At 43.0% G+C, this 27,732-nt stretch overlaps 5 protein-coding genes across 5 annotated transcripts; 2 read left to right on the top strand and 3 right to left on the bottom strand.

The window, feature by feature from the left end:
• Nucleotides 1–99: 99 nt before the first annotated feature.
• LOC120893682 lies at nt 100–1,227 on the bottom strand. The gene is made up of 2 exons (XM_040295703.1): nt 694–1,227; nt 100–625 (listed from the first exon to the last, which is right to left on the bottom strand). The coding sequence occupies exons 1-2, from the start codon at nt 1,105–1,107 to the stop codon at nt 449–451; spliced, it is 591 nt and encodes a 196-aa protein (XP_040151637.1). The 5' UTR covers nt 1,108–1,227; the 3' UTR covers nt 100–448.
• Nucleotides 1,228–1,397: 170 nt separating this feature from the next.
• On the top strand, nt 1,398–3,866 carry LOC120898153. The gene is made up of 3 exons (XM_040303605.1): nt 1,398–1,707; nt 1,785–3,054; nt 3,357–3,866. Exons 1-3 carry the CDS (start codon nt 1,608–1,610, stop codon nt 3,601–3,603), a joined length of 1,617 nt encoding a protein of 538 aa, XP_040159539.1. The 5' UTR covers nt 1,398–1,607; the 3' UTR covers nt 3,604–3,866.
• Nucleotides 3,784–5,427, bottom strand: LOC120898154 (4-hydroxyphenylpyruvate dioxygenase). The gene is made up of 3 exons (XM_040303607.1): nt 5,215–5,427; nt 4,050–5,117; nt 3,784–3,981 (listed from the first exon to the last, which is right to left on the bottom strand). Exons 1-3 carry the CDS (start codon nt 5,215–5,217, stop codon nt 3,907–3,909), a joined length of 1,146 nt encoding a protein of 381 aa, XP_040159541.1. The 5' UTR covers nt 5,218–5,427; the 3' UTR covers nt 3,784–3,906.
• A 1,190-nt stretch (nt 5,428–6,617) lies between these two features.
• LOC120898151 (huntingtin-interacting protein 1) lies at nt 6,618–14,675 on the bottom strand. Its single transcript, XM_040303603.1, is given in 14 exon segments — nt 6,618–7,645; nt 7,722–7,975; nt 8,068–8,315; nt 8,767–9,238; nt 9,752–10,122; nt 10,421–10,934; nt 11,174–11,212; nt 11,396–11,505; nt 11,573–11,793; nt 11,795–12,308; nt 12,391–12,452; nt 12,537–12,958; nt 13,100–13,198; nt 14,270–14,675. Coding segments are annotated over 13 exon segments (3,651 nt in total). The 5' UTR covers nt 13,133–13,198; nt 14,270–14,675; the 3' UTR covers nt 6,618–7,254.
• Nucleotides 14,676–17,604: 2,929 nt separating this feature from the next.
• Nucleotides 17,605–22,696, top strand: LOC120898152 (restin homolog). Its single transcript, XM_040303604.1, has 2 exons — nt 17,605–20,754; nt 21,042–22,696. Exons 1-2 carry the CDS (start codon nt 18,046–18,048, stop codon nt 21,390–21,392), a joined length of 3,060 nt encoding a protein of 1,019 aa, XP_040159538.1. The 5' UTR covers nt 17,605–18,045; the 3' UTR covers nt 21,393–22,696.
• Nucleotides 22,697–27,732: the final 5,036 nt, after the last annotated feature.

Below are 27,732 nucleotides of genomic sequence, written 5' to 3'. Positions count from 1 at the left end.
CATTTCCGGTGTGCACAGTAGGTGGTAGAAGCGGTTAAGAATTATGTACGCATTTGTATGTTTTTATTATTTTTACAAAATTTACAACACAAGTTCTGTACACGATCCGTAATTAAATGAATGCCACGAATGTCTATACTTTGTTCCTAATAACCTACTTACACCCAAAAGACGTCTTTTTATATTAAAAGGTTTATTCTTTGCTTGGTCATTTGAACAAAATGATATTTGTTCCATTGTTTATTGAACATACACAAACTAGACCGAAGGTTAATGGCTACACAAACTGACTTTTTCATTTGCAGCTCAACGTGGGTTATTTACCATCTCGATCGATCTGCTGTCCCATTTATATGCTTGATTTTATCCCATATTGTATGATTTTGTGATTCGTATTTTTAAATTTATGTTAAACTTTATGTTATTCTTCTAGCTACATGGTAGCAGATCAATTCCCCCCGTTACTATTACTCGATCCGTCCTCGTTATCGTCGTCCCTGTCTGATTTATCGTTCTTCAAGGTAGAAGCTGAACTTGCAGTGCTTTTCCGTAGCAAAAACTCCCAAGGGTTCTCCAGCATAGAAGGGTGATAGTATTCCCGGATGCTGTATGATTCTGATTTAGCCTATGAAAGTAGAAAATGCTGATTAATCCAAAACTGTCCATAAATCGAGAGGTTTCCTATTCACATACATGGTGGTTTTGCCGATAGTTGTGCTGAGATCGATTTCCTCCATACCGTTGATTTCTGTTGTTGTGTCCTCTCCAATTGTGACCAAAGCCCAGGCGCTTGCCGGAACCAAAGTTTGTGTCTCTTTGCTCGGCGTTATCGCAACGATCTGGGCCCGAATATCTCGATCGGTCCTGATTTTGCACATTATCTTGTCCGTGCCGATATCGGCCGTCGGATCCTTTCGTCCGTGGAAGCATGTGCTTGGGCTGGGCGGAATAATAATTCCTGGCGTGAGCAGAAGAGTTTCTACCTTGCTGCTGGGGTGTGCTGTATCCTAGAGGATGGAACCGATCTGTGCTGGGATAGAGGGGCGGGCTTTTATCATCGTAGCACGTTTTGTGTGACGCTATTTTGTCCTCCGATGGTGAAGACATGATGACTTTTATCTAACTTGGAGGAGCTTCTGAGCAGCAAGTACAAAATGTAATTAAAATTGAACTAAACCGCACAGCCGTCTTTTCGTTATTATTGTTTACACGGTGTGAGTTTCTTCTTATTTTTGCTGGTTTTGAAACGTCATTCGAAATGACAAACGAGGGGTAGAGCAGTCGGAACCTTTTTTTTCATTGTCATGACTCATGAGATATTTTAAAAAATCATCAAATTTTGTCTGAAAATTTGCATCGCTTTATTTTATTTGAGTGAAATAGATTGTCTGCATTAAAACAAAGTGTAGAGTTTTCAATCGTTCAATATTGCCAACCGCACAAAGTTACATTGTAAGTGTCCTACCCCCTGCTAAACAACGCAAAAAGTGCGGGCTTCTGGTTGTTTTGATTTATTGGCTCATCAGAGTAGGCCGGTTGCGCATGTTTTTTTACTTTGCCAGAACGGTGTAGTAATTGTAGTTATGATTAAATAGAAGCTCGAAAGCATGGTTAATTTGTGCAATTTGTTGCTAAAGTACAACCACTTTAGCAAAGTGGAAGATGATATTTTCATCTACATCGATAGAGTGCTGGAAAATGCGTCAGGTACGTAAGCATAGCGCTGATGCGAAACATTGCTGGATCCGGGAAACAGATCGCAATAAACTATGTTTATTTTTTAGAAATATATGTGAGACAACAAAAAGCAAAACGCGAGTTAGAGTGCTTAGAAGATCAGCTAGCCGAGAAACAAAAGCAATCCAACCGTTGCGTGTTACCTGTTCCGCGATCGCCGGTCAAGAGACGTAAAGTTCAATCCTTGGATTCACCACTTTCTGTACAAAAGGAAAATGTATCAATCTTGGAAGACTCGACCATCTTTCCTAACAAATCCGAATCGGACGTATCAGCGAAACTCGAGCTAAACATTTTAGATTCCGAGGAACCGTTCTTTGCACTTACCCAAAGCCCTCCTCCCGCGGCTGCTCGCCAGTCGCCATCGCCAAGAGCGATACTTTCTCCTAGAAATGTATCGAAAACTTCACCTCTACGACCGATGCCACTTTTATTTCCCGAAGAAAACAAATCCGAGAAGAAGCCTTTCCTGCGGGAGAGCCGTTTCGGGAAAAGTGTAAAGCTAATGGAATCTTCTTCGGTGGTTGCGGAGAAATCCAACACGCCTACTACTCCCAAGACGACTCCAAATGGAAAATGGACGGGCAAAAATGCCAATGCAACCATAGAAACCTCCAACACAGGTCACACTCCGCCGAGTGGGCTTAAGCGATTCCTTTCCCTAGCCGACAGCAACCAACGCTTTCGTCAGGTGAAGCTAAACTTTCCTCGCCAAACCAAACAATCACCGATGAACGAGCCTGAACATAATAGTGTAAATGATACGCTGTTTAGTGACTTTGTTGTACCAACACCTCCGTCAGTGGCCAACAAGTCAAAGTTTTTAAAAAGTTTACGAATGAAAAAGCAATCTACACTGATTTCAAGGGCACAAGACGATAAACCGGGTACTAAAGATGGCTCCGATGAAACATCATCTTCCATAGCAGCTAGCAAAGAGCCTCATACAATGTTCCCTAACGATGACGATGACATAGATCAAACGTACTGTCCCGGGGTAGAATCTACCAGCAAACTGTCAAGGCAATGTTTATCATTCAAAATAAAGCAAGAACCCGATTCGCAACAAAAGGAACGCAACCCATTAAAGGTCCCATCTAATAAAAAGTTGGAATGTCTTTCGGACCACATACTAGGAGTAGGTGAAGATTCGGAACCGAATGAAATAATCGTTTTGCCCGCACCAAGCCAGCAATCAGTAATAAGCGTCGCCGAATCTCAAAATGCTACGGAAATATTTATCAGCGAGTTAAACGGCGAACATGCCAAGCGGATGGACGCAGTCACCATAGGAACCAATCCCAATAATGTGCCAAGGTAAGATTTCCAAACAAGGAATATTTCTCCGGTGTTGTAGTGGAACTTTGCCGGTCTGGTGGTACAGTCGTCAACTAGTACGACTCAACAACTTGCCCGTCATGGGTTCAAGCCCCGAATAGACCGTGTCCCCATACGTAGGACTGACTATCCTGCTATGGTAACAATAAGCCAAAGAAAGCCAAGCTCGCTTCACTAGTGGGTACGGGCAGGCCTTGACCGACTGCGGTTGTTGTGCCAAAGAAGAAGAGGAAGAAGAAGAAGAAGTTGTAGTGGAATATCTTCGTTTCTTTTTTTTGCAGAGCTAATCGCGAGCTAAGAGAACTATCCGGATCGGTCAAACCATACACGCGTGGCTATGAACAACCGTCCCCACAAGGTTTGTGCATCGATTGCACGATGCTTTACCAATACCATACAACACGTGGTGTATCGAACGACACGGCACGATCCAAATTGCCACGCAATTGTCGCAACTGTCGAGTGGCTCAACTGCATAGTACTCCTCCTGGGTTTTGGGATCCCGATTTTCTTCCCACGCCCGAGTAGCTCAGTTCGATCATGATCGTAAAGTGGTGCCATCAGGATGCCATAATGTGAGCGTGTGTGGATGCCAACGAGGTAAGAGACGAAAGGGATATCTATTGATAGATTATACTTCACCAGCAATTGTATAAAATGAGGATACCGCTCCACCGTGCATGCAATGTTCGTATTAAAAACATAGGGTTTGAAATCCAAAATCAAATGGATTGTTTTTATTAATGCATTGTTTGTATCATGTCTGAATCGATGCTATTTGTAAAAAAAAACAATCGTCAAAGTACGTTATTATGGTTGCGTCCATGCCGTTTACAGGTTTCCTCGCTTTTCTTGTTCCGCCTCGATAGCTTCGAATAACGCCTTAAAATTGCCAGCACCAAACCCCTGTTGGAGAAGAAATAGTAAATTAAATTGTAGGCGGATTCCGCGGATCATTTGAGCGAATTACTTACATTGTGGTTGTGGCGCTGAATCACCTCGATGAATAGTGTGGGCCGATCTTGCATGTTTTTGGAGAAGATCTGCAGCAGATAACCGTTTTCATCGTAATCGATCAGAATCTTGAGCTCTTGCAGTACGGCAAGATCCTCCTTAATCTTCACGCTGCTTGACTTCAGACGCTGGCGCAGCTGATCGTAATACGTATCCGGGATGGAAAGAAACTGCTGACCACGGGCACGTAGATTACGAATAGCGCCAATGATGTCGCCTGTGTTGAGTGCAATATGCTGCACACCGGCACCACCATAGTACTCGACGTACTCCTCGATTTGGGATTTCTTCTTTCCCTTGGCTGGTTCGTTGATTGGCATTTTGATCGTTTCCTCGTAGTTGGTCATAACGATCGAACGGAGAGCGGAATACTCCGTATGGATTTGGCTATCGTCCACCGACCAGAAACGGTGGAACATCAGCATCTTCTCGTACCAGGCGGCCACCGATTCCATCTGCAAATCGGGCTGATTTCCTACCACGTGGTCGATAAAGTTCAAACCGACCGTTGGAAGCATGCGCAGCAAAACATCCTTGTGTAGTGGCGGCTTGAACCCTGGCAAGAATAGGCCACGGTAGCGATGGCGCTCCACGAACGTGTGCAGCGTATCGCCGTACGTTTGCACCGTCGCGAACCGAACCGTGCCATGTTCGTCCGACTCTTCCCACACATCGCGCACCACCTTTGCTCCGCGCTCCTTAGCACGGCGCACGATCACGTCCAGGTCCTCTACCTCGAAAGCAACATCCTTAACTCCGTCTCCGTGTCGTACCAGGTGATCTCCGAGTTCACGATGGCCCGGCTCGTAGGCCGACACAAATACGAACACGATCCGATCCTGGCGGACGGCATGCTTCACGAGCTGTCTGCTGCCCGTTTCCAAACCCTGATACGCGTAGTCCTCAAACCCGAAACGCGTCGTGTAGAAGCTGGCCGCCTGTTTCGCGTTACCGACGTAGAATGTGATGTGATCGAACGAAAGAAACTTTCCACCATCCGGTTTCGGCCCTTTATCGGTGTATGTGGTCTAAAACGGGATGGCAGATATAGGAAAGTATAGCACATCAGCCCTAAATCGAATTGTAGGTACACCACACTCTTCACTGCATGAATATAGCACTCACCATAGTATGGTATAAAAGTTCTCAAAAACAGCACGTAGATGATAAAAGTCTATTTTGTTGTGCAAGCACACAACACACTGGTCACTTTCGATGAGTTTGAAGTGCACTTATTAAGCTATTCCGCTGCAAACAAATGAACCGAAGCACGGAATGCGGATTGTGGTAGAAGCTATGCAAAGCTCTGTTAAAGAAAAACTGACTCCAATCCACCCACCGTTTGATTCTTTTATAGCTTCAGTCGATCCGTCCGTTTGAGTCGTCCGTTGTTGGGACGCAAAACAGGTCGCCTGTTAGAAGCATTAGTTTTATTTTCAACTCTCATTCCGCTATCGATCTTCGGTGTCTGTGTCTCCATCGTGCATTGGGACGAGTTTCAAGATCCTGTTTTTCAAAAGAACGGCGACTGTTTGCTGTTCCTAACGTCCACCCTAATGTAGCTGGCGCTTTGGACGACACTGTTGATAGGGACAGTGGAATGAATTAAAACACAACAACAACAAAAACAACGACACTCACGCCGTGACGTCGCGGTGATAATATTCCGATAAACCGGTCTCCGATGGGGTACGCCGGTAACACACGCTCACAAAACTTTGCCTAGAAGAGTAGAACTTTCTCGTTTCGCTAGCTTCCCTCTTATACTTTCCCTGGATACATTCAAAGCTCGTTGTCAAGGAAGATCGCTCTGCGCATGGCTAGAAACAGCGATCATGCATGGAGGAGTTGCATTGTTTTTACCCGGCGACTGAAAATGATCCTGTCATGATTCAGTATTTTGAATATTTAATGCGTGGTGGCTATGAAATGCCATTCGAATGGTTTGTGCGAAGTTGTTAGCGAGGCGCTTTGGCAGCACGGGTGGGTCCGCTCGGTCCCCATGCCGATCAACGTAGCGATCGGTGGGGACGAGCCCCCAGAACATGTTTCTATACATCGAAGCAGCAGTACTTGCGATGCTGACGTCGTTCCTTTAGACTGGCGCAAGCAATAATTTTAATTTGTTGACGGTTTAACATGTTGTTGTTGTTTACTATTGTGGAGCAAAGATCGTTTATCATGAATCCACTGGGTTTGATGTTTGTTTTGTATGGATATCTTTTAAACGAATGAGTACATTTTACATTTTATTAGATTTTTTCCGATATGTCCAATAACTAAAAGCAAATAGCTAATAGTTTAGTTTTCCTATGGTGAAATATAAGTTTTTTTTAACAAATTTATTTATACCGCTATCGGATGGTCTCAAGCGATTAGTTATGCAGTTGCTTTCTGTAGCGTGCCCAAAAACATCACCATCATCCACGAAACCGGCTCGCTATGGACCGGTTTTGGTAAAATATTTGTGTCTTAGATATCGGCTTTACTGTTCGGAAAGCTGTTAAGAATGTACGCACACACATGCGAACGGAAACCAGACGGTGGTACGATTTTATTTGATCCATGTTTATTTGTTTGCATTAATTTCGTTGTAAGTAGAAATACAAGATACAGTATAACAGAGCTTCTTATCATTCGTTACTGGATGCATCTTACGCTTTTGGGGGTATCTAACAAAGTTAAATATGCTATACTAATATATTCACTATCCTATTAATAACGGTTAATGAAGCGACGAAACACTCTTAACATAATGTCGATGTTGCATGATGATGCCTCCCTCTCATTGGCTAACGTGTGATATGCGTGGCTAATAACGTGGGATGATAAGTGTAACATTGTTCAACACAAACAGCTTTCCCCTCCAGTTTGTTGCATATTACCAGTCTGAAGTGATTTGAAATGATTGCCAAAATAAGACACAATCGGTAGAAATGCATCTCCATCTAGAGAGCAAATTAAATCCAAGCATTTTCTTTGATTTTTTGGGATTGGATTGAAACATAGCTACAGTCGTCTACAGATTGGTCATTTTAAACCTCTGTGTATGTGTGTGGTGATTTTCGAAAAAGTGATCGCTGAGACCCGTACTACCTTCTTTAAAAAAGCGTGTGTATAGGAGGAACGTACCCAACATGGGAGTGGCGCCAAGTGCTAGGTTTACTACTCTTCCACGGGTTGTTGGTAGTTCTTCTTGCGGAATGAGGCCAGGCGCATTCGCTCCATTTGCAGTGCCTGCTCTAGCTCAAGCACCTTTACCTGAATCTCCATCTCTTTCGTTTTGGCTTGATGTACCGTCAGCGTGCCAAGATCCAGATCCTGGGAATCTTCCAACCGCTGGCTGCAATCCTTCGCCGTGGCAACAACAATCCCGGTCGCTTGCGTGACGTTCTTGGAGGCGGTGCCCAGCGCTGTAAGGTTGGTGCTGGATCGTGGAGCTTTCACGCGGCTGGCCACTACGAGCTGTGCCGTGCAGGCCGCAATCTCCTGGGCGGCTACCACCAAATCTAGCTGATGTTTTGCCCCACCGACCACCGTTTTATTTGCCGCCGTGCTGTAATAACAGAAGGGGTTTGGTAAGAGATTTATTAAGGCCATCGCTAAGCTAGACGTTGGTACGATATACTTACACCAGAAAGTTGGCTCCTTGGGCTACACTCTTGGCTGCCGAAATTAGTCCCTCCGTCCATTGGTGGTTTCGTTTGTAGAATTCCTTTGCCGAAGCGGTTCCTTTGCCGAGGGCAACAATTTCCGATTGCAGCAAACGAGATTTCTGCACTAGCACTCTGATCGCTTGCATGAGACTCGTGCAGGCATCAAGAATCTTCTCGTTCACCTCTAGCTTTATGCCCGAATCGGAAGCGCGGGATTTTGACAGCATTTCCTGTGAATGATTTTGAGTAGGTAGTTGTAGAGTTTTGAACGCTGGAGCCTTAGTACGATTATCTTCCCACCATGCAAAGAGGTATAACGAACCTGTATGCGCGATGCAGCTTCTTCGATCGCTTTGTCCATGGTGGTCAGCTCGGACTCCACCATGTCGCCCAGATTTTCGGTACCATCGGTTTGCTTGCCCAGATCGACGATCATGGTAGTTACCTCTTCCAGTTTTGTCTTCAGGTCAGTTATACGATCACTTACCGTACCTGATTCGCTTGTTTTCTGCAGTGAGTGGAAAAGGGTCGTGATCGATTGACCCAGTTTCTTCAACTCTTCTGCGATACCTGCGGGAATGAAACAAAAAACTCTATAAAAAGTGGTTCTAGCATTGGGAATGATTGTGTGTCGTTTAATCGAACAAATAAATACTCACGAAGAAAGAATTAAAACGAAAGTGAAGAAGTGACATAAAATGTATGCAGCAAAAAAAAAGTATTGTTCAAGAAGTTTATAAGAATTGTAATTTTTTAGAGAATTTCTTTCACTTTTTTACATAACTAGCTCGGACTCTGGCTACAATGCACACATCTAAATGCATAGTTTACGAAATACTTAACCGGTATCGGAGACATTGCTCAACAGTTGCAAGCATAAAGCAAGCTTAACTAATTTGAGCTAGCTGCTATTAGTTGGATTGACCATTCAATCTATTGCATTCCGATATTAGAACACAACACCAAGTACGCGAGCTTAAAAAAGTTTACACAATTGCCTAACGCTAACGTGAATACTTACGTTCACCGCTTTCAATGTTTGCCGAGCGATTGCATACAGTCATGCCCTGCACGTGAGCAGAAGCGAGCAGATGCGCCCCGATAATGACTTTCCGTGCCAGCGATTCTACGTTCGTCGAATTGTCCTTCAGATAGTTCTCATGGACCATCTTCAGCTTGGTCAGCACTTCCTGCAGCTCTTCCGCTATCATCAAAAAGTAGGTGGGTGTTCCGCCAGCTCCGGGCATTTCGTTTTCACCGATGGCGCGCAGTGTCAGCTTTTCCGACGACTTAATGCACGCCTCCAGCAGGGTGCGCAGTGCCGTCTCTCCACTAATTTTGCTGTCAATGAGCGCCGTTTCTAGCGCTTCCACCTTCAACAGCGCAGCCTGCAGTTTGTGTTCCGTTTGCTCCTGTTGGTGAAGTAAATCTTGCAGATCAGATTCAATTGTTTCCTTTTCGGAAAGTAACCGTTCCATATTTGCATCTAGACTCTAGGGAGAGTAGAACCAAATTTACATTATCCGGCGGGGCGGGCCGACACAGCCATAATGTGCAGAAGGCGTAAGAAACAGAAAAGAAAAATCATTAATTCTTTGTGTTGTGTTTCATTAACTTACTTACACAACAACAACAGGAAAAAACACAGAGACAAAATGTTAACACGTATATGGCGTATGTGATGATTTAGTTTGTATGCTTACTCATGTGCGTACAAGCGACGAACGAACAACCAACCAACCAACGTTACGTTCAAGCAGATCTGCTTTAGTGTGGCACAAAATCGTACCAACAATGAAGATGCAAACATAGCAAAATGGTTATCAATGGAAATAATAATAATATTAATAGCAACAACCACTAACACCAGACGACCGCCGGTTATAGCACAGACAAATGAGACAAAGTCCCGCTATCCTCTGTTTGGTGCGGCATGTGTGTTGTGTGATGGTGATGAGCAGTAGCAAGCAAATGATTATTTTTACAACTAGCCACAATAGTAGTACCTGATATTTTTCTTCCAGCTCCCGATACTTTGCATTAAGTTCTTCCAATTCGTGATCCTTTTGCTCGAGAACTGATTTCAAATCCTTTTCCAGCGATTCAAAATCAGCTTGCTTTTGGGTGGATTCCGTTTGAAGCATTAGCAGCTGCTCCCAGGTTTGCTCCTTTTCGCCCGCTATGGAATCCTTTTCCGAGGCGATAGTGGCCAGCTTATCGTTCATTTCCGTCTGCAGTGAATCGAACCGAAGCAGTTCCTCCTGGTGTGTTCGCTGGAACTCTTCCGCTTGCAACGCTTTGGCTGCTTCCAGTTCGTTGTATTGTTGTTTGAGTGTATCATTTTCCGTCCGCAATTGTTCAATTTGATCGGATAGTTCTGAAGGAAGAGAAATAATAAAAAAAATGTAAAAAAAACATTGCAGCAGATTGGATAATATATAGTAAAAAGAAAGAAAAACACTGAAAAACAGAAACCAATTTGCCGTCGAACAGAAACACTTACACGATCACACAACAGACAAAGTGTAAGCAATTTCGATTAGAAAGGAAGAAATGATTCAAAAACAAATAATTAAAAGGAGAAATAAGAATTGTTCCACAAGTGCGGCTCGCCACAAAATCATGATTGATTAGATGTTGTACTTTTACGAAGGGAAAATGAATACTACACTTACCCTGCGCTTTAAGTGAATTTTCGTTTACGCTCTGCTGCAAAGACATTTCTTCCTTTGCGTAATGATCAGTCTTTAGCTCAAGTTCGTGCATCTTTGCCATGCATTCCTGGTACTTCAAATCAAGCTCCTGCTTTTCGCTCTGTATTTCGGCCAACCGTTCCTCTAGCGTTCCCTTTTCGTTCGAGAGAGCTTCGCGCTCTTGCTGGAACGTGTGCAGTTCGCCCTCTAGCCGCTCGAGGTTGATGCGAAGCTCGGCAATTTCGGCCTGCCGCGACGCTTCCATCTCATCATAGCGGCTCTGCAGCGATTCACACTTTTGCGTCATGATTTGAAGCTGTTCGCCAATGGCTTCCTGCTCCTGTCGTGCGTCGTTCGAACTTTGCTGCAGTGCATTCTGTACCAGGGCTTGCTTTTGCTCGAGCTCTTCCAGCTGGCATTGGAGTTCTTCCTTGGCTTTGCTCGCTTCTGCTGCAATTTTCGTGGACGAGGCTAGTTGCTTGCTAATTTCGCCATGCTATGGAGTGTAATCAAAGAAAATGGGTATCATGAATGCACAGCATCTCCAATGTTTATATAAGTTAGGTAAGGAAACTAGAAGTTAAAGGACATTTTCTACAACACAACGTAACGAAACCTACGAAAAGGGGATAAGGAACGAGCGACTAAGATAATTTGGAATGATTGTGAAGGATCTCTATCGACACAATCACCTATCACCGTTTCAAAGCTGTAGCATTGCTCACTCGAACTAACCTTTTTATAGCATGCTAATTTGTATTGATCGATTTTCATCTTTATAAAAATAGTGTAATAATAAAATCGGTTTTCATCCCCAACAAAGCAAAAACGAAAGTAGGAAAAGTAGTCAGTAGTAGAAGAAAAAGATGCTTATATTAAAATGTTATATCCGTTAAAAAGATTGAAATGTTGTTGTTAAATTAGTATTAAATCATTAGGCAAGAATCTGTTCCGTACCTGACGCAGTAGGTTCACGTGCTCATCGCGTATCTGCGTGTACATGGTTTTTAGTTTTTGGAACTTTTCCTCACTGGCTTTTGCACGTTCCTCTTCCGCTTGCGCTCGCTCTGCAATGTATCAACAATCGATCAGCATTAGTTATTGAAACTCCCTTTCGGGGCGCGTATTACTTACGCTCTAGCGTTGGTGCCGTTTGGGCTCGCAGTTCCAGCTCTTCCTTCTGAAACCGTAGATTGGTAAGTTCGCCTTGGCTATGCGTAAGCTGTGCATTGAGTGTCGCTATTTGGTCCTCGAGTCGACGCTGCACGTCCCGCTGCTCGCTGGTAGCCGCTTTCAGCTGGTTGGACAATCCTTGCGTTTCCATCTGCAGGTGGCGAATGATATTGTCCCGCTCCTGAATCAGCCGTTCCAGTTCCATTACTTGTGCCACCGGTACGACCGGCGCCGGAGCGGCCATCTGATGGTGGTTGTTCGCGTGGGAGCTCCGGTATCGGTGGGGTCGCCTCGGCCGTATCGATCAGATTGTCGATCGCTGGCGGTTCCGGCTCATTGTCCAGGGGTTCACTGTCGGGCATCACCACTACCGGTGTTTGGTAGTTGCCCAGATCGCTTTGCTGCTGGAAGTTGGGCGGCGCCTCCGGGAGCTTCGGTACGGTGATCAGGTTAACAAAATACTGCAGATTGCGCGACTGTCCGTAGAACGATTTCAGCTGATGGAACAGTGTGTTGAAGCGCTGGCGATGCCCAGTCAGCAGATCTGAGGGTAAGTTGGCGTGCAGTTTAAACATCACGCGCACCAGCATATCGTACAGTGGGTTCGAGTCTTGAATGCAAGGAATCAACGGTGCCAAACGGCACTGTCCCGCCGAAGTCATCGAACTGACGCAGAACGTTGTGATGGAATTGAATACTGGAAAAGCGTATAAGATAAGAGGGTCGTTACACACAACAAAAAAACTCCCACCAATAGTTCAGACGTGATCGTGTCTTACTTGTGCCTTGCAGCGCAATGATATCATCCAGATAGTCGAATATTTCAACTGCGAGCTGGAAACTAGACGAAAAGCATGATTACTTGGTATATAACAAAAACACCAGTTTCAATCAAATTCAATTTTGCGAAATGCGTGATACCTACTAAATGTTAATGTCTCCCTCGCCAATCTTTTCCAGATCGCCCTGGCGCAACGATAAGCTGCCCGGTACGCGGGGGTTGCGATCGTGAAACTCGAGCTTCGTCACGAGCAGCTTGGTGTAGTGCTTGATGCAAATACCATACCCATCGTTCAGATGGCCCCACAGCTTTCCGGCCTCCAGCAGCATGGCCCGGTGCCGCATGGAATGCTGACAGCATAGCGGGTGGCCCTCGCGCAGTATCTTGTGCAGCAGATGGCAGAACTTCCACGCCACTATCCGATTGTCCTGTATCGGTTGCCGGATGGCAATGGCCCAAAATGCATGCGCACCATTGCTGTGGAATGTACCAATGATAGCCGCACGGACGTGCTTCACCTTGATGGGCATTTCCACATTGCTGAGCGCTTTGGAAATACTGATAGTCTGTGGACAACAAGAAACAAGAACACGAGAAGCGAATGAGAAACGTAGTGGACAGCTTTCCACTGCTACCAAGGGCCAAATCATGCCTTCAATAAGAAAAAGAGAGGGTATTCGGGGGATTGGTTAAGTGATCTTACTTACCAGATTATAGTATTCCTTATCCGTTAGCGACATGTTTTACAGTCAAAAATGCTTTGCTTTACAAATGGTTCCGTGCAGTAATATTCACTATAGTAGGTACTGGGAAGGAATAAAACGTGTATGTATGTACATTTAATGCTAAATCCATGCTACAATCGTCAATGGTGAACGAATGTGAATGTGTGTTAATAGTGTTACAACGCAACAACACACTGTTGGCAGCGTCGCATTGTGCTCACCGAACACAACAGCTTGCGTTATTGTTGTTACAATGTCTTGGATAGTAAACAATAATAATTTTCTCTTAAATAGCATAGCATACGTGCCTGGGACACTTTTTGTTTGTGTAGAACATGTGTGCAAGTATCAAAACAACATTAAAATTGCATGTATTCACGTTTGATATATGCAACAGTCTGCATACTCTAGTGACAATGAGATTGAATGCATTATTAGGTCAAACAATATGAATTACAATGAAATCTTTGAAACGTCCCTTATAGTTAGCGAAGGATTAGTGGCTAGATTGATTCAAATTTTTAACACAAAAAAATCCTTCTTTTGAACTAAACGGAATTTAGTATTTTCTCTTACACTAACACTGAGCAAATAATTCAAGCATTCGACATTTTCGTACACCACGGATCCGCAAATGGCTGATAAAATGATAAACGAATTCCCTTTATCTCTTTTGCTTTGCTTCACTACCACACCACACTCTGATTTGTCGTGGTCGTTTGGTCAAGTGTTTGCGTTCGATGATTCACACGCACTCTCGCTAGCAGTAGAGACTTACAAAAAGGCTTTACTACAAACTTTAACTACTTTTTTAATCAAAGTGGTGTTTGTGGTGTGAGGTTCACCACATCGACACAACTGCTGCTCGCGACTGAGACAACACACTGCTTGATCGCAACCGAATGCAAATGCCACCCAATGGAGTACTACACAAGTGTCCCCACAGTCAGAAGAAAGGAATTTCCATGACAAACCCTGTGAGGTGCACAAATTAAATTAAGCATTACAATCACACCAATAATAGTGCGACTGTCGATCGATATTGAAGCGTGAATGTCAAAAGGCCTCCAATAGTGGAATGGGTGGATTTCGGGGGGTTTTCGGCTTCCAGGAACTAAGACCCACGAGCAAAAACAGGAATAAAGATCCTACCTTTCGGATCCCACCTTCGATGATCCTCACTGTTTCACTTTCACAGAATCAATACTGAGCCTGGTCAGGGAATACTGCCAATTGAAGCCCGAACGCCCGTAACACACGGCCTTCCGTACTATCTCTTGCCAGGTTCAGAGATAAATGGCATATCTAATCTGTTCAGCAGCAGTTTCGATAGATAGAGGTAGGTGGGCGACAAAAAATGAATACAACATTTTGCCTGGACTGTGCAGTGTTTACAAAGATATTCTGCTCGGCACACTCATGCACAAGCGCCTATTTTAGGTTCAGGTGTTCTATGTGGTAGTGGTTTTTCTTAGACGCCCTTTTTTAATATTTTGTTCGATACAGCACTCTTACCAATAATCCGGCCGATTACAACCATACCGGAAGTAGACAAAGCTATGCGTCATGCTTTAAACTGTTTGTTATTATTTATTTTTCCTTCATTACTCACACGAAACCATGCGCACACAGGCACCTCAACATAACAGGTGTGACCATTTGTTGGTGAATTTCGATATATGCTCTGCTGCTTCAAATAACCATGCCGTTCGGACGCCTTCGAGGGGAAAAAGTGAGAAAAGATAAATTGCATTTGATTGCGATTGCTGCAACATGTGCATATAAATAAATATATTCTAACAAATGCACTCAAATTAACCTTTTATCGACAACATCTCCACCAGCAACGCGTGCAGCTATTGAAAATTCAACAAAATCGCTTCAAAAGTCGTCGGGAATTCGCTGAGAAAAATGTTAGGTTTGCCCTTTGCAACTGATGGTATGGTAAGAGATACTAATGCACTTTCGAATTGTTTCGAGCCACACCATCTCTAACGAATGCATTTTTCGTCCGAAAAACCTTAAAAGAAAACGCCGTAGGAAATGGGATCCACTTTTCCCGGCACCGCCAATCTTCGGTGTTGTGGAAGAAACCTTCGTGGAAGGCGCGGTGGGTTTCCTTTACACGGCAGTTACACTCGCACTCACTGGAGCATGCAGTGAATGAAACCAAAGCAGGAGAGATTCGATCCGATTCACTTTCTTTACGATCTTTACCGCTATCTAGCTGGCGTTTCGAATAAATGAAGCGATATTTACAACCACCGCGCACACTTTGATCGATGGATATTTCAATGTTCCCATTCTTTCCCATCGTTTAGTCTAGGGCTGCAAATCTGGCCTGCCACGACCGAAAAGAGCAAACGTTTGTATATTATTAACGTGTACAGTAACGAAGAACATACGTTATGCACTGTGAGGCCCTCCACCAGAGCGGTGCCTTTTTCATTGAATTTCATTGAACGACTTCATTTACTTGTGGCATTGAAATTCTACTGTAACGGAACATCCTATTACACCTTTTTGAATTTCATTAAATTCCACCAATTAATACCGGACCGGACGACGCTAACCAGTCTCGTGAAGCGGCAGAACAGCTTCCGGTAAGCCTTTTCTAGCTGGCGATCACCGCAAACCTGAAATAGCAAGCATTCCGGTAGTGACGATGATGCCACTCCTATGATAATGGCGATGATGGCGATGATGATGATGACTAAACGGCGGTGGCGACGTTCCGCAGCCGGACGGAAGTGCCCCTCTCTTTCTCTACTGCTCCTGCGTGTATGCGTGTGTGTAGATGTTAATTATGTTTTGGTTCAAATGATATCAACAATAAGAACCATATCCCCGCTGACACTGAATTGTGTGGTAGGAGTCGGTGCGTGGTGTTAGTGTACTCTGCTGCAGGCGACAAACTATTATTATTATTATTTTTACATAATGCATGTATCCATGAATGAGAGTGACTCATAAGGGGCAGGTGTTACCCACATGGTTCATTATTGTTGTGGTTGGTGCTTTATGGCTTTACAGTAAAGATGTGCAAGCGATGCAGCGAGCAGGAAGAAATGAAAGCATCATAATTCCAGGGGAATTGCAATTGTAATAATATATATGAAGATATCACTCCCATCGACGATCTTTCACATCACGCAGATTCATTCATACATACATATATACATACATACATACATACAGCACATTCAGAGAGACAGACATGCAGCAGAACGGAATCGTACCAAATTTTTAACGAGATTTTCACGCTCGATCTCAACGGGAGACTTCCGGTGTTGCAGTACACGCGGCAATGATAGTGAGGCCATGCTCGCCAGCTCTACACACTCTAGCAACACCGCACTAACTGGCCGAACGGCTGTTACAACCACCGAAGAACGGACAACTGAAATGTTCGTCTACACTCGCGATCCAGTTGCCGGGCTTTCCCACCCAATTGGTTTCCAACGAGATCAAGCCAGATGGATAAGAGAGCAGCAGGCGGTGGCGCTGTGACACTAATGGTAATGAGCACAATGCACTAGAAACTTCCACTATCCGTCCCTCGCCACAACTGTGGTTAAGCGTGGGTCGACCGGATTTAGAGAATACGCGGTGATCACTACCTGATCTGTTCGAAGTGAAATAATTCGCGAACGCGTCACGTCGCGCACTGCAGTTTCTTTTTTGGCTTGCGAAAAAGTGCAGTACACCAACGTGAAGCATAGAATCACGAGAAGGCAAATTCAAGCCACACATCTACACTGATACCTCATAGCCTCATATCTGCTGCAACACTACTTTCAAGCACATTTTCCATTGCGAAAAACAGCAACAACAATGATGCACGCACGCACGCACACGACTCAACTGACGGGAGTACGAGAGCCGAATGGAGAGTGAACGAGGGCGTATGGTCGTATGAAAGCTGAGACGATCGTTGGTGCGTCGTTAAACAAGCTGCATCAGCTGCACGCACGAGGAACGGGGAATGGGAGTGAATCTGTCAGCAAACAATTGGGGAGCAAACGATAGCTCTGTAATTGTTGCGAGACATTCCATGCTACTTGTAATTTACGCCCGAAAGGAACGTTTCGTTTCCTTCGGCTACCGTACCACACCAGCCAACCAACCATCACCACCACCTTATCCCATATCATGTATGAAGCTTTCGATCATAGGATCAATGTTTTGTAAACAAACAGCAGTTTTATTCACCGTCATGTGTGGTAATTTCACGCACGCTGGTACACTTTTGCAATTTTTAGAACCAGATTTCACCACTGGAATGTTATTAGCTCGCGAGCGAACGACTCATCATCACACTTGTTGTTAGTAGAACATTTTTACACACAAAATGTGTACTGTGACGATATCCAACTGAAAAAGATGCACCGCCTCACTGTGTGATCGCTTTCGGACCTCGTGGTTGATGTGCTGTTCAGCAATAACAAACCACAATGGCGTGCGCGTGGACATTTGACTGCAATGTAATTAAAACGAAATGTACGTTTCTCCCAGACAATTATGTTTCATTGCTTTAAAGGCTACAAAACAGAATTGGTTTATGAATCAGTAGTTGAAATTGCGAGTTTAGCATACAGGCAATTTGTTTTGAGCACGTCGAACAATTGCTCAAAATTTCATTTCTGGACAGTGTTGTCCTGGGCGTTACTGTAGTCATTTCCCACTGTGCAATCTTTCAGTTTTCTCTTGGCTTGTCAGCTGCGCAGTGTTTACATTGAGCATTTGCTTGCAACGTCATTTTTTCATCCTTTACTTTTTACCAAATAAAAGCGTATTCCAGTGGCCAAATACAGTGTAAAGCTAGCAAAAAACAATGAAATTGTAATCAATTTAATGTTGGATTCGCTCCCTCCGCTGTCCGTGTTGTGTGAGTGTTGTTTGCTCTCATTTTAGCAGCGCTGGTTAGCATGACCACTCCACCAGCTAGCAATGAAAGCGATATCAAAAAACGGATGCTGCCAGACTGCGAAATGGGTGACCCAAACGAAACCCGATCCGGTCAAACGTGGCATCAACTGCTGCTGTATCCATCGCCGTCCTCCTCCCAGCTTTCTTACATCTCCGAACTGCAAACGGACGCTGGCAGTCAACCGTCAACGCCACTGCAACAACCGACGCGCGTCAGCGGATTGTTCGGCGAGATGGACGAAAGTGCAACCAACTATGATTCGGGCAACTTTTCACTGTCCGAATCGGGCTGCAAGGAGAAGGTCCCGTTCGCTACGGTGGGCACGGGCGCCGAAATGCATCATCGCTTCGTGCAGCTGAACACCGAGCTGTATCAGACGAAAACGGAACTGCTCACGTACAAGTACAAGTGGAACGAAATACGCAACGAAATCGAACTGGGGTTGAGTAAGAAAATTGACAAATTGTTGGATGAAAAAAATGAGCTCGAACAGGAGCTGGAAGATGTGCGGAAGGAGCTGGCTCGGTTAAAGGCACAACCGTTGGATCAGCATGGACGTGATCTGTTGCGTATCCGTTCCGAGCTGGATGGCTTACGATTGGATTTGAGCTGCAAAGAAAAGGCCAATGAATGTTTGAAGCAAAAGATCGTAGATCAACATGTGGAGAAGGAGAATTTGGCTATAAAACTAAAATCCCTGGAGCATCAGCTATTGGAGGGTAAAAATGAGATCTGTGGCGTGAAAGCGACGGAACAATGGTATAGAGATGAGCTGCACCGGTGCCAAAATGAAAATGCCAAATTAAAGGAATCATACTCGTGCTTAGAAGCACTACTGTACAAAGAGCGTGAAGAAAAGACAGCACTTATTGAAGAAACACAGAAGGAAGAATTGCGATTGAATGAGGAAAATCATGCGCTGCATCGAAGTCTAGCTAGCGCCTATGTTGATCGTGCCAAAGAAGCGGTAGAGAACGTAACAAAACAACACACAGAAGAGCTGGCCAAAGAGCAGAAAGCTTCAGCAAATCGCGTAGCAGATTTGATGGAACAGAATGAGCTGCTTAACAAACAAAACTCCGAACTGCTTGCCGTGCTTAGTCAACTCCAAGATTCGCTGCAGCAACACAAGCAACAGCTCAACGTAATGGCCAAAAACGAAAAGGAAGTGGAAAGATACATGACGCAACTGCGGCAGCAACGAGAATCCGACAAATCGCTAATCGAAACGCTTACTGCGCAACTGGCGCGCGAAAGCTTCACCAAACGACAGATAGATGTCAGTGTGGAAAAACTGAAAGCGCAGGTGAAAGTTTTGTCGATAAACTTCTCCTCCACCGATTGGCAACGGTCGGGTGCGAAGGATTGTGAGTCAATTCAGCAGCACAATCGGGATTTGCAGGATCAGTGTAATCGGTTGATTATCGCACAGCAGCAGCAGCAGCAGCAGCAGTTAAAAGGTGAATTGGCCATGTGCACGGAAAAAGCAAACCCAAGGCGTGATGAAATGCAATTGCTGGAAAACTTCCGAAGCATAGAGTCGAAGAATTTAGATCTGGAGCTAAAATTAGGTCAGTGTGCTAGCATTGGCAAGGACATCGAAGCAACGCCATCCTATAACATCGTCAAGCGAAGTGAAGAGACCATAAGATCGCTAAAGCAAGATGTCGAAGAACTGGAGCAGAAGCTTTTCAGGCAACCGACAGGAAAGGGTAAGGCAACAAATGAAAAAGGACACAAATCGTTATGCTCACGCCATGGCTCTAGATGCTGGGAAAGCGTAGCCCACGCTGGACTAACAAACGAGGAAGAAGATGTTGAATTCCGTAACTTACGCATCATGCTGAAAGCGATTGAGAATGAAAATCGTCGTCGTCTGAAGCGTTACGAACTAAACAACAGGACACTGTTGAAAAAGTCAAAGGAACATGCTCGAGAGCGAAAACAGGCCGAGCAGCGTGTGGAGGAGCTGCTAAGGGAACACGAAAAGTGTGCAACGCTTCGTTGCGAGATGTCATCGACACGGGAACGTTGCCTACTGATGGAAGCGGATTTAGAAACATTCAAACAGGAAGCAGCCACATTACGATCGGAAAAGGATCGATTGATCAATCTGCTAGAGAACAACTGTCTGCTGACAACGGACCGCGACGTTTGGGGTTCATTGAAACGAGCGTTCAAGGAGCTTCACGAATTGAAAAAAGTGCGCAAAGAGAATGATCGTTTGCATGATCAGCTCGAGCGAGAGGCGGAAAAGGTGAAGCAACTGGAAAGCTCGATCGGCGACTGGAAGCGAGCGGCAGAAATGCAAACGGCCGAGACGGAAGATGTACGCGCCGAATTGGCTGAAAAAGTACGGCAATTAGAAGAATCGCAACACACGCTGGTTCGAATAACGCAGGAGAACAGTTCACTGGAACAGAATGCGTCGGTGGCTGGAATGCAGGAAAAGAATCTCACGGAAAAACTGCACGACTTGGAACGATTGGTTCGGGTGCAAGAAATTCGTCTTGAAACAGCACACGAACGGTTGAAGCTGTACGAACAATCTGACGCTTTGATTGCAGCAGCAAAAGAAACGTTCTTAGGCGATCTGCAATCGCTACAAGATGCAATTCTGTTGGAAAAGCAGGAAAAATACGAACTAGAGGAAGAAGTGCGCGAATTGCGGCAGAATATGGTAAACGCGGTTGGGAACAGTTTACAGGTGAGTGGAGGGTTCTTTCTATTATCTATTACATTTGCTTTAAATGATTTCGTAAGCTTCATTACACGATTTAAAACTTTTTTTTTGAAAACTTAAACGTTGTGTGCATTAAGTAAGTTTCAATTTGCATAATCGAATTTGTTCATAAAAATACTAAGAAAGTTAAAAAAATCCGACATATTCATAGACCATTCATTTAATCATATGTCACATATGTTCCACTTCACATACATTATGGCACTTTTTGAAAATAGTGTTCTCTCTACTCAACCCTATATGGCCTACAGAACTTCCAACCTCGAGATAGCTCTGCTGAAGGAAGCGGACATCTTTCAGCGACCGTACTGAGCCCAGAAATGCAATCTCTATCATTGTCCGTCACTAGCTTGGACATCGATCAGCTTCGTGCACTCGTGGAGGAAAGCTCTCGGACAAGATATTCACTTCAGCCGCTCCACGAATGCGTTTCATCGCTGAAGCTGGAAATGGACAATCTCAATTCCGTTTTACAAATCGCTAATTATCCTCAACCACAGCAGCAACCACTACACCATCAACAGCAACATCAACAGCGATTTCCGCTGTCTCTGATGGACGAACTGAAGGATGCCACGAACGGTCGTTATGGGAGTAGATGAGTATAGGTGTACTGGGGGCCGTGTAACCATAATCTGTTACACTTAGGTAGACGAGTTGGATGGAAAAAAGATAACACAAACACAAATAATGACACCACCAACCACAACAGACATTAAAATACTTCTGTGTAAAATTAATTGAAAGAGCAAATCTGTAATTTGGTAGTTCTTTTACACTCTTTTTCTAGTCTTGTAAAAAGAAATGAACTTAGATTTCTTTATTCAATCGATAACTAATGTTTAGAGATGCTCAACAAAAGTATTACTTACCTCCATCCTCTTGAGCTTATTTTTCGTGATAGTTTCGTCTGGTTGCACATTTGCTCGCGTTAAACAATTGCTAGCACTGTTTACACTGAAGATCGTTGACGTGATCGATCGATATAATTGGATGTAAACTAATTACGTTAAAATGTATATTCGTAACATTCCTTCACACATAGATGATGAATCTATTTCACGATTTCGTTCATAATTAGCTTTACCGCTGCCGGTATTGAACATACCATTAAGACCATTTGAGTAGTAGAAGGGCTATTTTTCTACCTTTCAACCGGATTGAAAGATAGATTAAGTAGTAGCAGTGTAGTAATGCCAAGTACGCATCGTATCAAAAAGCACCGTACGCATAAAGTGATAGTGGAAAACTCGAAACATAAAATAACAAACAGAGAAAAATACAAACAAGTTATGGATAATCATTATAAATTTGGAAAACACATCAAAGTGGTGTGTTAAATTTATGTGGATTTGTAAAAAATTGTTACCACTTTTGCAGCACCTATTATTTGTGTGATTCTACAATACTAGAAAAACGCACCTTAAATTATTTTCTTTAAACTAAAAAAAATCAAACATACCTACACTTAAATACAGCAAAACGGGTTGCGAATCAGTTTTAGCCAACTACCAGTGATAATTTAATGATTAATTTACTTCAATTTTCTAATTATTTGCTTTATGTTCCTTGTATGTTCTCTGTGTTAAAGTGTTGACTAATTTATTTGTCCTAAGAAATATTGTTATCCATGAAATGAAAGGAGCTGTGATGGCAAAGAAAACGAATGGTATGGTTTTGTTAAATTTATTTATTTGCTTTTTTTGTTAATTACCAAAACATCGTATCCGCAGTAAAAATGAATGATAAATTTAATTAAATAAATAAGCTAGACAAAGAAATAGATCGTTTATTGAATGCACATAAATTGAAGTGAATTGTACATAGGAGTGCATGCAAAATGGTGTAAAATTGCTCAACGAAACACATGATGGCATAGTAATAAACTGAAAGCACTAAAATTGTACCTACGATTTGATTGATTTGACTAGGAACTAAAAAAAAAACCCATATTTGCGATCGGCTGATCGCAACCTCCCCAGGTGACAGCGACCGGCGATGACGGCGGATTGGTGGAAGCAATATCAAATATCCTACGTTGGTGGCGTAAAGCGCTGGCTCGACGTTCAATCGAACGGAGTGAGTGAATTGCAGCAAAAGAAATATGACAGCATAACTAACGATGGGAGACTGTTGTCTTGTTCTTTGCTCCATCGACAGTGGAGGCTAGCACTCACATACGAGCGCCTTCATAAGACCTGCCGAACGTGTGTATGCACAGCCTGCTTCATCGCAGCGCTCGAACAAGGACCGTTTATCGTTCCAGTTTTGCCTCATTTTTGTTGCGCCGTTTGTCGCTCAGCTGACAGATGATTGAACGATGAAAGAGACGGTGCCGCCGCTGCTGGCTGTGGCGAGAGTCAGTTCGTAGTTGCTGGACAGTCATCATCGCCGTCGCAACCCGCCGTGAAATGTGATCCATCCAGTGCCGTTGGGTGAGGATCAGGCGTACGGTCGCAGGATAAGGACACTATTGCGGGAGACCATTGCCATGCCAACATTGAAACTAACAGCGATCGCAGCATTCCAACTTACTAATTAACCAGTCTCTTGCAATGAATTTATCACAAAATGACAGATTGCAACGGTACGCAGAAACCCTCCCCGTCACGGAAGTGGTTGATTTTTTTAGCAATTTGATGGAAATTTAACATGTTTTGTTTATTTATTTATTTATTTATTTTTCTTTGTAATGAACGCATACTACTACGTTGTCTGTCTTGTTATTCATACTCAATGTAATTAATTGACACACATTAACTTGGGCTATAGTGCGTCTCAGTTTAATTCTGACCTGACCTACCTTCACTTTAGGATTTTTAGGTTTAGGAATCATTAAAACCATTCACGACATTAATGAAGGTTCATTATTGATCTGTTTAAATTTGCATTCCATGTGCAGTTACACACTTTTGTAAATATTGAACACATTCCGAAAGAATCCAAGGTCGTACCCTTAGAAGACACTCTTCCGCAGCGCATTCTGTGTACCCCCTTTTGGCTTATTTGTTTATTTTTTATTCATTCATTGTTTTCTGCACGGCACGCTTCATCCCTTTTTTTCACATACAGCATACCCGCCTGAAGCAAATTTGCGAACATCTTACGGCTATAAAAATCAGTGCTTTTCTTCTTTTGTCCGCCACCACTACTGCCACAGTCCGTATAATCCGGTTGCTTATTTATGAGTCACAAAGTAGTTCGCTCATGAATGCAAACGAGAGTGAAGTCGAAAAACGGGGGACATTTTTTTTAAAAGTGTAATGCTTTTACCATTTTTTTTTACACAGTCTTCATGTGAAGAAGCAGCAGGAATAAAGAAAGCAGACTGCCAGACGATGCGCTCCGTGCAACGGCCATTAGGAAGTGCTTCTGCAATTGAGTGTTACTCCCCGGGGATCAGTTTCACTGTCCAGCGAGTGGGCCGATCATGCGAGGGCCTTGAAATCGATGGAAAAACAATACCGATACCAAACACGGTTGCTGTTTGTACTTTTCTTTGATCCTAAAATTCAATTTCACCAGATTCGGGCCACGAGCTACCAGCAAACCATTATCTTCACTCTCACTGGTCGCTACGCGGGACGTCGCCAGTACTACCACCCTTGCTTGCGCAATGCTTGAGTGTAAAGGAACGATGTTTAAAAAGGAAAAAGAAACAAGAAAATACCCTTCCGACAGCAAATCTTGTGAAGAAAGTGTGACTTAACGAAACGAAACTGTCCTCCAAAGGATCGAGATTCATAACGTCTTTGCCCATGCAGGCACCGTATTGTACTGTACTTTAGTCCCGCGCAGACGGTCTTGCTGGTGGTATTATTATTGTCGCTTGATAATTGACTCTTACCGGAAACAGGTTATCCTTTTATTGCTTTTAGAATGCCAAAATTTCTCTCTAGGGAGAAACACTCCCCGCGTGAGGACAAATTCGCGCTTCACATTCTTGCCACTACCTCTGGTTCTGTAGTGCTCAGCATCAGACCGGGATATGGCGCATGGGGACAATCGTTTCACAGTCGTTATGCTCTATTTTGTTGTCTGCTGCTATCCCACAGAAAAGTGAACAAACAATGAGAATGAAACGTCTTGCTGGAAATATCTTCACGCAAGCTGTATGCAAGTCAGTCGCCTGTTGTTGCTCTAAGGCCATCCACTGTATGGCGGGTAGTGGCTTTCTTTCTGGGGCTGACTCACCTTCACTTACAGTTTACGGTAAACGCTGATAGTCGCAGTCGAGGTCGTGGCGTTACAGACAATTTGTTCAGCTAACATTTCCGGTGCAGCATCGTCCACAGGGAAGCTGTGTTTTTAAAAAGCGGTTTAAAATGCTATTAAATGTAAAGTGTAAAGTAAGTACAATACTCCCTGAGTATTTCAAGCTGTAGTTGGGCACCAAAAAAACCTCATAATTGCTACTGTTCTTCAAGTTCAATAATAATTAAAAGAATTTATAATAATAAAAAGGTGGGATACTATGTTTACATCACTTAGCAGGCTTCAATATTAAGCTGTTAAACTGAAGGAATCTTTACTTTGCAGTAGAATGCGAAAAATATCTTTGATGATATCTATCTTTTTAAATATTGCAAAGTTATGTGAGTTTCTAGCATAATTCTTATTTTATTAAGTTTCATAAATTTGGAAATATACATGTCATATACCTTTCTCTACGCAATCCGCCAAATTGACGGTAGTTAGTAGGGGCACCTGGGGCAAAATGGTCAACTGCATTATTGACAAATTAACACGTTTATAATGACTTCTAATAATTGAAAAACATGAAATACAATGTATAAAGCCCACCATGAACGTTTCATATCCTAATATTTAAAAATAATTTAATAAATTCACAAATAAATTGTTTCCTAAAAACGATGTAATTTTCGACGTCTTGAAAATAAGCTTTCGTAAGATTTTAACTTTGAATTAGAGGAAAAAATAATGTGTATCCAGGCACATGATATTTATTTATGATTTACGTGAAAAAGGTAACCATTTTAATCTAATTTAAAGATGTTAATGTTAAAGTTTGTAAAATGTTTCACTTGGGGCAAAATGATCGTTCCAGCTTGGGGCAAAATGGTTGGTATGTTTTGACACGAGCAACATTTAAAGGCTGTGGTATAAGCTAAGGTCGCTACAATATGCTAGCTTAATATAAATAAAACTGTGCTGTATGTATACTACATAAATCAGAAAAATTAGTGACAACACGTGAGTTATTGAAGTATTCCAGCATTTGACTAAATTATTCAACAAAACACTTTAATACTAAACTTAAATGTCTACTCTCATAATCCTACCGCGATGGAAGAGCGTAAACCAAAGCCTAAAATCCAATGTTTTGTTACAATACCATTTTAGCAATACCATTTTACCCCGCAAAATACATTTTAATGACTTTTGACGTTGATTTTTAAAATTCATTTCAAAACATATATATTTGTTATTAATGCGTAAACTTCTGATTGTTTTTTTATGAATAAGACGTTTTAGTATCGATTGCCGTCAAAATTAACAGTGTAAAGTGATTTAGCGAATAAGATAGAGACCATAATCCTTAACAGGTATATTTTGCCCCGCTTTCTCCTATATTAAGTTTAGTTGTAAACCTTTTTCTACAAAAGTAAATATAGGAATGAAAGAGAACTCTAAACCAACGACTATCGTATCATCGTCGAATCATCGACTATCACAATAAATTGGTAATGTGTAGACAAATTTCCATGGAAACCAAAACTTGTGAAACAATACATACCTAATTGTGTTAAATTGTTCTTTTCATGATTTTTACTTATCTAAATACGTATTCTTTTCTACCAGTCAATTTGAAGGATGCTCGTAGGGATAGCTATTTGAGAGACGCCCGTAAACCTAGTGTTAACGACATAAAACAGTATCTTGTGTGGATTTTTTTTCAAACATATGCTTCCATTATTCCCATTAAAAAAATAATAATATTTTGACACAAACATCATCGAAATAGGTTTTCCTTATGTTTTAAGTATTGTTCCAATATCCATGTAAACAATTATTCTAAAGAAACATTGAAGTTAGTGTGCTTTAAAAAGATAACTTAGTTTCAAGCTAGTGCTCCATTTGTTGTCAATATTTAATTTATGTGATTCAACAGAATCCATTACTCCCTAAGACTTTTGCAATGTGTCCCATAAAGATCGCTGTTTGTCAGAGGATGTGGCTCGATACATACTTCTGACATTACCAAAACTCTGCCCAATCGCTACATTCCTGACCTTGAAAGAAACGATTCAAGGCCCGAGCCAAAAGAATTCATACATCTCTTCTTAGCTCTCCCCAACGAGGGTACGCAAACACCGGAACGTATTACGATAATTGCTGAACGGGATTACACCGATGGTCCAAAACGGGGGCCGACCAACATCGCTTCGAAGGGAGCCCGCAGCACTTGGTTTCCGACCGGATGTCAAATTACCTCAACTACTATTACCGTACTCTACTCGCCCTCGGCTGTACCATTCCACTTTACTAGCCCGGATCATATTTCCCTGCGAGCGAGAGCATAGTGCATTCCTGAGGTTGGGTATCAAGGTTCCCCGTATATGTATGGATAGATGGATGGATTGCACCCATTTTCTCCTTCTGGGTGGGTTGGTGTGGAATGTAGATTTTGATTTCAACATTTCGCACCAACTATGAAATCCTTCTAAGCCACAGACACGCCGCCACTGTACGTCATTTCACTGCCAAATGTTGATCGGTGAGTTAGAGAGGGGTACCAATGCATAGGCTTACCATCGGGATTATGGATTCCCGGGGTGAGTTGGGGTGAGATCGAATCAAGAAGTTGTATATTTTTGTGGGTTTGAAAATGAAAATGATGATGGTGCTCCATTAGCGGTATTGGCGGATAACAAAAGCTATCACAATGATAATTCCCTAAGCAATCGTTCTATTCGTTAG

Source organism: Anopheles arabiensis, chromosome 2, assembly GCF_016920715.1.
Source record: "Anopheles arabiensis isolate DONGOLA chromosome 2, AaraD3, whole genome shotgun sequence".
Classification (NCBI taxonomy): Eukaryota; Metazoa; Arthropoda; class Insecta; order Diptera; family Culicidae; genus Anopheles; species Anopheles arabiensis.
This window is presented reverse-complemented; position numbering and strand designations above follow the sequence as displayed.

What these genes read in the sequence shown, in the direction of transcription:
- LOC120893682 (XM_040295703.1), bottom strand. Translation starts at nt 1,107, where the DNA reads ATGTCTTCACCATCGGAGGACAAAATAGCGTCACACAAAACGTGCTAC. An exon ending in ACTATCGGCAAAACCACCAT is followed by an intron (nt 626 to 693) that starts GTATGTGAATAG and finishes CTACTTTCATAG; the next exon opens with GCTAAATCAGAATCATACAG.
- LOC120898153 (XM_040303605.1), top strand. Translation starts at nt 1,608, where the DNA reads ATGGTTAATTTGTGCAATTTGTTGCTAAAGTACAACCACTTTAGCAAA. An exon ending in AGTGCTGGAAAATGCGTCAG is followed by an intron (nt 1,708 to 1,784) that starts GTACGTAAGCAT and finishes TTTATTTTTTAG; the next exon opens with AAATATATGTGAGACAACAA. An exon ending in AATCCCAATAATGTGCCAAG is followed by an intron (nt 3,055 to 3,356) that starts GTAAGATTTCCA and finishes TTTTTTTTGCAG; the next exon opens with AGCTAATCGCGAGCTAAGAG.
- LOC120898154 (XM_040303607.1), bottom strand. An exon ending in TTCAGCGCCACAACCACAAT is followed by an intron (nt 3,982 to 4,049) that starts GTAAGTAATTCG and finishes CTTCTCCAACAG; the next exon opens with GGGTTTGGTGCTGGCAATTT.
- LOC120898152 (XM_040303604.1), top strand. Translation starts at nt 18,046, where the DNA reads ATGACCACTCCACCAGCTAGCAATGAAAGCGATATCAAAAAACGGATG. An exon ending in CGGTTGGGAACAGTTTACAG is followed by an intron (nt 20,755 to 21,041) that starts GTGAGTGGAGGG and finishes TATGGCCTACAG; the next exon opens with AACTTCCAACCTCGAGATAG.